The 9,123-nt window shown below is 30.7% G+C and overlaps 1 protein-coding gene across 1 annotated transcript; it reads left to right on the top strand.

The window, feature by feature from the left end:
• Window positions 1-306: 306 nt before the first annotated feature.
• On the top strand, window positions 307-3,498 carry LOC126845449 (uncharacterized). The gene is made up of 2 exons (XM_050584101.1): window positions 307-416; window positions 2,948-3,498. Exons 1-2 carry the CDS (start codon window positions 348-350, stop codon window positions 3,413-3,415), a joined length of 537 nt encoding a protein of 178 aa, XP_050440058.1. The 5' UTR covers window positions 307-347; the 3' UTR covers window positions 3,416-3,498.
• The last annotated feature ends 5,625 nt before the right edge of the window (window positions 3,499-9,123 follow it).

Raw genomic sequence — 9,123 nt, 5'->3', positions numbered from 1 at the left:
CAGCAGCAGTAAACGACCCCGTTTAAGAGTTTGGACTTTGATCGCCGTGTAGTAAAAGTGTGTTAACAGTATTTTTTTATATTAACGTTTCAATGTTGACAAAAATGATATAAATGTAAATATGTACAAAATAAAAAATACTAATAATTATCGGGTTACATACTGATAAGTGTGTACATAATATGTAATAAAAATGTTTTAATTGTGTCGGCATAAACACAGAGTAGCGGGTCACGTTGTATTATATAAACGATTTATGTTCAAAACGATTATTTAAAAATTAATCGTTTAAGTGAAACTTTCGAGTTAAACTTAAAATAACTTGTATTTAATTCTACATAAAGAAAATGTCGTCCGCAAGTCAAACCTACTGCAACGCGCTCGTTATTGCTCTGATCGTCGCTTGTCCGTTTCAAGTATGTCTTTGTTTGGTTTTTTTTTTAATTTACATATTTATAGTTTCTCCTGTTAAACAAAATAATTGTAGAGTTGAATTTTTTTTTTTTTTTACAATAGAAGAAGTGGTTTGAATTTGTGCTATTTTCAAAAGACTTATTGATATATGAACATAAGTATACCTTAAGTCCCCTTAGGTCGAATGGGAGGTTTTTTATAAGCTCCGGAAAGTTCAAAGTTTTGTGCTTTCGCCAAAGTTATATTAAATATTGCCAATATTTAAAAAAGTTATAAACGATTATTGTAATTTGTTTAATCTTTCGAAATTCAAATTATTTTTTCGGAAAACTATAGGTTTAATTAAAAATGTAAAAGAGAGTTTTTTAATAAGAAATTATGTCATAAACATTTTTTTGTTTGATATTTGTTTATAAATCGCTACACTTTGACAATACCACGTATTTACATTTAACCTATTTTTCAGAAGAATGAAAAAACTGAATAAATATCAACAAACATTATGTAACTCATTTTTTTTTTTAATTTAAATTTAAGTTATGGTTGTTTAACATTATTTTATATAAAATTCTTCAAATTTAGTTAGTGTAAAAAAATTAGTTAAGATACGTGGTATTTACCAAAGTTTCTGTGAGATACTTGTTATTGTTAGTACTTTAACACTACACCTGAATACTCTTCACTAATAATATTTTTAATTATTTAAAAAATATAAATAAATAAAAAACATATTTTATATTAAGTAACAAATTTTATAGTGTTTTGCTTAATTTGATTTTAAATAGATCTACTGTCATTACATAATTACACATTGAAATTACTTGGTATCTAAAACTTACCTCTATTTTCATAATTTAACATTTTCAAATAATTGAATTACTTTAACATTATAGATAATCTTGACTTTTAATGCTATTTCAAACTTAGAATATAATGCAATATACTTATTATAATGACTTATTTATCACAATGTTTGGTTAGGTATAATCAGTGCCGTATTTCCCAGTAAACACTATAGTGATAGTGCTAATATTTGATTTTTTTTTATTTTGATTTGTGACTTTTTAAATAAAACTAGTAAAATGAGTGACGGTCCGCACGGTCGATCACGTTTGAGTGGCTATAAGTATAAAAAAATCGCAGAAGAAAAAAAAATTAAACTAAATAACTTAGTGCAAAAAGCCCCAAAAATAGATTATTTTTTTAAACCAAACATTATTTTAAATGAAGTTGACACTAATAAGCTTCAAGAATTTTATAACGTTGATTTAGAAAAATCATTTGCTTGTGAATGTGTTCATTTTCGAGCATATCTTCAAAGTATAAATAAAAATATTGATGGAGTTAACGAGTTATCAATACTCTTACGCGGTAATAATTTATATACAGTTTTTCCTAACGTAGATATTGCTCTACGTATGCTTTTTGTTTTCTTTCTTTGAAAACTGATTCACATGGCAGTTGGTCATAAAAAGAGTGAACATCCACTGGTAAACTTTTTTTAACTTCTGTAAATCGTCCCATTTACTTCTAGTGAGTTTTAGTGGGCGAGTGTACAATGGCTGTAATACTTCTTTAGCAAGGACATCCTTGTTCCTTAGTGATCGTTGGGGTAACTCGGCCCAAGGATCATCAAATGTTAATTTGTAATGCATAACTCCAGTGGGATCATACAAGAGTCATCTTAAATCCTTACACTCAAGATCCCCTGTGGTCTTCCCAGGCCTAATGGAATTGTAAATAAGGGTTTTTTTGTAATCATTGAAGTAAGCATGTGATAGTAATTGAGCATGAAGTGGAGTTGGATGTTTTCTTGCATTGAGAGTATATCTTACATAACCTGTGGGTAAAAATATGTATTTTTCTTTTAAATTCGTTTCGATCTAACTGTGAGTGCTATGAAAAAAAGCTTTTATCTTTTTTTGTTTCTTCATTTTTTTGTAAAAACTTAGATAAAGCATTAGCACCTTTTTTAAATTCTAATCAACAGGTCTCTTGAAAAATATTTTGTTAATATGATGAAATACGTTATATGGGATCAACGGAAACAAACTATTGTAGAATGACAAACAGACGATAAACCTTAATCGTATCCGCCCTAATATTCAAAATATAATTTTAAGACATTATAGCTATTGTAATAAAGCTTGTGTCATTGCTTTTTGTACGTCTATCGTCTTCAGGTACGCATTGGAAGTGATTTTTATTAGTTTCACTTATAATGATTTATATTATTTACTATACTTTTTTTATTTTTATTCATTGTAATATTAATTGCTATGTACTGCATAAAAAATCAGAAGGCAATTATCTAAGAATCAGGTGCAGTTTTGAGTGTTGGCAATATTAGAGGGAAATCGAACCAGATTCTTTCAAAAGCAAACGAAACTTTGTCGTTTTTGAAATGTCCGATTCAATGATACCCCACGCATCTACTAAACTTTTTTTTTTTTTTTTGGGGGGGGGGGGGAATTTACTTTTCATGTTGGTTATATTTATTCATTCGTATATGTATGGTGTGTATGTCACGCAGTTGGTCCGGAGCAGACCATCGGAACTGGCCGTCAGAGACGATGAAGTGGCGGTGGCAGCGGCGGCGGAGGCGTCCGCTTCGGGTGCGGCCGGAGGCGTTGTGGATGAATTGACTTCGGTGCTATCGACTTTCGCGACGGAAGCTTCGACGGGCGTGGAGGAAGTGCTGAGAGCAGTCGGCAGGGGTGGTCTGGCCGTGACCGGCCTGGGCGTGTCCACGGTCAACGGGGTGAGCGGAGTTGCGTCCGACGTGACCGGCGCCGTGTCCGGCGCCGTCGACGCCGTGGACTCATACATAGCCACCGTTCCGATCGTGAGAACGGCCAGCGGAGGACTCAACAGCGTACTCAAAGCCTTTTCCGGATCCATGAAGAGCGTTTCGGACTTTGCGCGCAAGACACGCTTGGACGCGGTCACCGATTTGCGCACGCAGATTAACGCTAGCTCGTCCACAAAGGCCAGTGCTTAATACGGCTGTAAGCTGTAATTTCACCGCTCATTTTTTTTTTCAAAATTTGATCTGGATTAAAAGTGTTTGCGTTATTTTTATCGCGTAATAAACTAACTAATTTATTATTTTCGTCGTTTATTGATTTAACAAAATTACAAATTTTCAAAATTCACAAATACATCTTTAATCATATACCTCAAACACATTTAACCGGGGCTTGAAAAAGTTATAGAACTTTTTCGATGTAATCCGATAGTAAATTCACGAGTCTTACAGAAAATTATTAAACATACAAGTTTTTACATATATGAAAACAATTTACAGCTGGATAATTTAACCCAGAAAGCATAGCTTATGGTGGGCTAAATGAGTTACAAAACATATTAAGAGAAAACAATTACATTTTACATGTTGACATTTATCAATAAAACTAAGTTTTATACATAACTATCTGTTAAAGTTACACGATAACATTTTTATTTACACAAATTCACTTAATAACCAAGTTTTACAGTTCTTTTAATGTACTCAAAATTATTAAACTTTAAAGTGGAATGATCAAAAATATTTTTTTTTATATTCAAAGGTAATGAGTTATATAAAACTGGACCTAGGTAATCAACAAACCTCTGACTAAATTGCTTATTTGTGTAATTAGCACTTACATCATATGCTCTTAATTCTCTTTTACTTTCACATTTATTTATAGATTTGTTTAGAAACATTTACAAATGCAAATAGCTTATAAAGAACTCTAACTGGAAACAATTTTAATGTTTTGTAATTTAAAGCTGATGAGAATTGTCTTTCTTTTTTGTCTAAGCATATTCTTACCGCTAAGTTATCACTTATCACAAATAGCATTGATGTATAAAATAAACAAAATTATTATTGTTGACATTTTTGGGTCCAGTTAATTCATTAATTAAGTTTCAAGTTAGTTTAGGACTTCCAATAGTTTTAGAAAATGTACGAGTATCCTTATACAGTTTAATTTTAGCTGCTATATTTTATAATATGAGAGCAACTTTGAGTTTAGTGGGTATTTTTTAACCTTTTTTGATAATTCATGTTTTTTTCGTGTAGATTTGAGCAAATCTTTAGTCATCCATTCCTTGATTTTTTATTTTTTTAATTAAGGAAAGAAATTCAAAAATATTATATATGACAAAATTATCTGTGCTCCAGCATCCATATTTTTTCGATATACCTAATGCAACCGATGCTATATAATTTTTAAAAACGTCAAAAAAGTCTTTTCTTGATTAATTAATTATTTATTAACTGGTTGAAATATTTTTAAAAAATTCCATCGTAGAGCACAGACAATGTTGTTGTCTATCTTATGTTAAAATTTGGTTTCTTAGTTTTGATTACAGCCTTGGTAAAATTAATCCGCGCAAGGCGGGTTTTTTGAAAAAAATAACGAGTGTAAGACGTCCACTCAAGAATATTAAATTTAAAAGATCATCCTGCACTTTGTTTAGAAATTTAAAAAGAATTCTACCCGCTGATTAAACAGTGTAACCAGAAAAACAGTCATCGGTGGTATTATGGGAATTTTCTATAACTGGTCACCTGCCGAAAAAACAATATGTCGGACACTTATCAGTTCCGGCCTAACTTTCCCTTCTGGTTATTCTGTGGTTTTACCACCTATAATTTATTTCTGGTCTCTAATCATTTTTCTCTTATAATTTTTTGAGTTAGGGTCCGAAAGAAACTGAAAATGATGTGACCCAATGATGTAACTATCTATGAGAAAAATTAATCCGCGTAAAACTCAACTCAAAAGAATTTTTTTTTTAAATCGCTGTCAAGGATGCTGTGATAGCCCGAAAAATAATAGAACTACCAAAAAAAAGTCCTACCTACTTAACTAATAATTACACATCACAGTTTAACCTTAAAGTTAAGATTTTGTAAGAAATTGCCTATACTTTTACTCCTTAAAAACGGGCGGTGTATTTACTGTTTTGTAGTTTTTCTTTAAAAAAAAAAAATTGTTTATGTTTTACATGTAAATTATTAATATACTTAATGGCCTTTTAGAATTAAGTCACCATTCTTCCTGTCCTAAATTTTAAACATTAAAAAATATTTAATCAAAACTGGTTAGCTAACAGTCATCATTTTTAGTTAATTGTTCTTAATTTCAAGATGTAATAAAGTAAGTTTCAAATGTTGACAGAGCTTTAAAATTTAAGAGATAAAAATTAAAAAAAAAAAAGATTTAAAGAAAATTAAAAATATTGTCTAATATTTAACAGTAACAATAATTATTTTAAAAAGAAAATTGCCAAACTTTATTTTCAAAAAAAAATAGTGTCTTAAGCAATACTGATTACCCTGTATAAAAGTTTATTGAGTCTATGATAACATTGACGTCATAATTACATGTCAATGACAAAACATTTTTACGAAAAAGTCATTTTATTTTCGAATTCATTAAAGTGGAAAAGCCTTTACTACGCAATAAGCAACAATTAGGTTTTAGTGATTTTTTTATTGTACATTTTTTAATATTAAAATGGCTAAGTATGTTAAATGCAACAGTGGTGGCACTCGATGCGCTCTTGTTTTTTGCAAAAGTGTCTATGTAAATAGCGATGATGACACATCATACTTCAGTTTCCCCAAAGATCTAGTGAGATGTGCTCTGTGGGTTGAGAAATGCAACCCTATATTTCTTCCAACCGCCGATCCAATTGAGCTTGCGATAAAACACAAGCTATGCTCTTTAAATTTTGAAGGTAAATATGTTCAGCAACTTTCAAAAAAATAGGCTTTTTCAGCATGCATGCAATACCTACAATATTTCACAGTAAGTAAAGAAATAGTTGTTATATATTTAATTTAAATAATTACCTTATTGACGACGGATAGACGACTTGTCCCGGAAGCAAATTCGTCAAGAAACCATCTCATGATGGCAGCGTTGGGCCTGCATGGCCCGTCAAGCTACATGATAATGATGATGAATTACCTTATTGTGTAAGGTTTACATTATATATATGTTACACGCCACAGGTGAAATTGTCCAATTCATGAAATGGACAATTTTTTTGGTATAGTATGCAATTGAGGTATAATGTATATTATAAGTATGTCGTATTTTCAGATGATTCCTTGGCAAAGTATACTACCACTGAACTGTCTATGGATGTACAAGATGGCCGTACAAGTCTTGTGTTAGGAGAAAGTAATTTTCAAATCGATGAACCATCACTAGTTCAACGCCTGGTATGACATTATAGTTTTACATTAAAACATTAAGAACTTTTTAATATTTACTTCTTAATTACTTTTGTCTTAGATCACTCATATATTCATTGTTCTTCTTCCATGTCGGATGTATCAACAACAACAGGAATTGAATTGGCCTCAACAAGTGTTCAAACTTCTAAAGATTTGTCTTCCAGAACTCCAAGGAAACTTGGACTTAGAAATCAGCTTGTTGAAGCCCTTCAGACACAGAAGGAACTGGAAGAAACTGTATCGCGCCTGAAAGTAATGCTGGAGCAAACAAACACTACTCATAAATGCCTTGAGCTTTGCGAACAGTATTTATCGCCATCAGTTTTTATGTTGGTAAAAATAATATTGTTAATACAGATAGGGCTCCACGTGCAAGAAGATATTCTAAACAAATTAAACAGCTGGCATTATCAATTAATTTTCTTGGTCCTAAAGTCTATAGATTTTTACAAAAATCATTTTACCTTCCCGATATTCGAACGCTGAGAAACATAACTTCTCGATATGAGCTCAAACCCGGTCTAAATGATTTTATGTTTAATTTCTTATCTTTTAAAACGAGAAACTTTCGTCCTGAAGCTCTAGATTGCTTTCTTTGTGCCGATGAGATGTCAATAAAATCACATCTTTTGTTACAATGTCTCCAAAGATAAAATTATTGGCTTAAATCAATCGAAAACCGGCAAAACATATGAACCTGCTAACCATGCCCTGGTACTCATGATCAGAGGATTAAACTGCAATTGGAAGCAACCAATTGCATACAACTTAATCTCTAATACATTTCTGGTAGGGATTTTAATGACATTATTTTTTCAGCTATTCGCCGACTTCGAAGTATTAATATTAGAGTAAAAGCTTTTATTACTGATCAGGGTTCAAATTTTATTCAATTTTCTAGTATTAATCATGTTACTCCAACTCACCCTTACTTTGAAGTTGATGAAGAAAAAGTGGTATACATATTTGATCCCCCTCACTTATTAAAATCGGCGCGTAATGTGTTTTTTAAACATAATTTTGAGATTAATGGTGATTTAGTTGAAAAGAATTACTTAGATACTTTTTACAATTTTGATTCGAAATGTAATCTACGCATGGTCCCAAAATTAACATATTCACATGTGTATCCAGGGCCATTTGAAAAAATGAAAGTACGGTTAGCAGCCCAGGTATTTAGTTCAAGTGTTGCTGCCGGCATGTCCACCGCTATGAATTGTGGGATTTTACCTCCCAGTGCAAAACATACAATATATTTTATTTATAAAATGGACAAATTATTCGATATTTTCAATTCGTCAACTACTCCTAATAGTAAAATTTACAATAACCCCTTCAAAAATATTTCTCCTCAAATAAATCATTTAACTGAAATGTTTGAAGTATTAAATAACATGAAGGTAATAACCAAATTAAATGGAACTGACGTTACTAAACGCGTAAACTTTATTAAGGGATGGTTGGTTTCAATATCTGGTTTGCAAATGCTATATCATTCCTTAAACCCAACCCAAAATAAAGGTTATGCTCTTTGCACTGGTAGGTTGAATCAAGACTGCTTGGAAAATTTATTTGGGACCATGCGTAACTAAAATGGTAATAACATGAATCCATCCTCAATACAATTTGTTAAAGGTTTTAAAAAAGTTTTTTGTCTCAATTATTTCCAACATTCCCCCGGAGCTAATTGTACTGAAGATCTTGACCAAATTTTATGTAGTATAAGTGATCCACAATTATCTTCCAAAATTCCTGATCTAATAACTCCTAAACCAAACTTTTTTAATTTAAATCCTATAAAAATCGGTACAGTGGATTATAGAAATCTAAATCTACCAGAACAAAACTCTTTTACTTATGTTTGCGGTTATCCTATAAAAAAATGTTTAGAGAAACACGTTTGCCAAGTTTGTATGAGTTATGCAAACTATCAAAAACCTTTAGAGCAATCGTTTCTTCTTTCTTTCTTCAAATCATACCACACTGATGACAATGCTAGTGCTTCATCATTTGGAAAATTAACAATGCCTCATGACGAATTTTACAATTTCATTTTGAAATTAGAAAATATTTTTATTGAAAACTTTCCTTCAATCGCACTTGAAGATGACGTTGGGACCAAGATTAAAGATTTATTCTGCACATTGCATTTTAAACATCCCTGCGAACAATTTGAAATAACATTTTTATTAAATATATTTACGAGATTTAGAATATTTTCAACACTTTCGTTTTTAAATAAGTCTTTGATTGCCGAAAAGAAAAAGAAAAATAGAAAACTGGCAATATTAAAACATTTGTAGCTAATATAATTATTACTATAACTATTATCATGACAACAATTATTATGATTATTATTGACAACTATTATTATTATTATTATTATTATTATTTCAACTATTATTACTATTATTATTATAACTTTATTATTATTTTATAGGTTTTGACGAAAAACTAAATATATAATT

This window comes from Adelges cooleyi, unplaced genomic scaffold, assembly GCF_023614345.1.
Source record: "Adelges cooleyi isolate 19-005CV unplaced genomic scaffold, UGA_ACOO_1.1 ACOO_flye_CR_arks_rails_tigmint_CR_PRNA_785, whole genome shotgun sequence".
NCBI lineage: Eukaryota > Metazoa > Arthropoda > Insecta > Hemiptera > Adelgidae > Adelges > Adelges cooleyi.
Note: the sequence above shows the minus strand (reverse complement) of the source record. Positions and strands in the feature narration are given on the sequence as shown.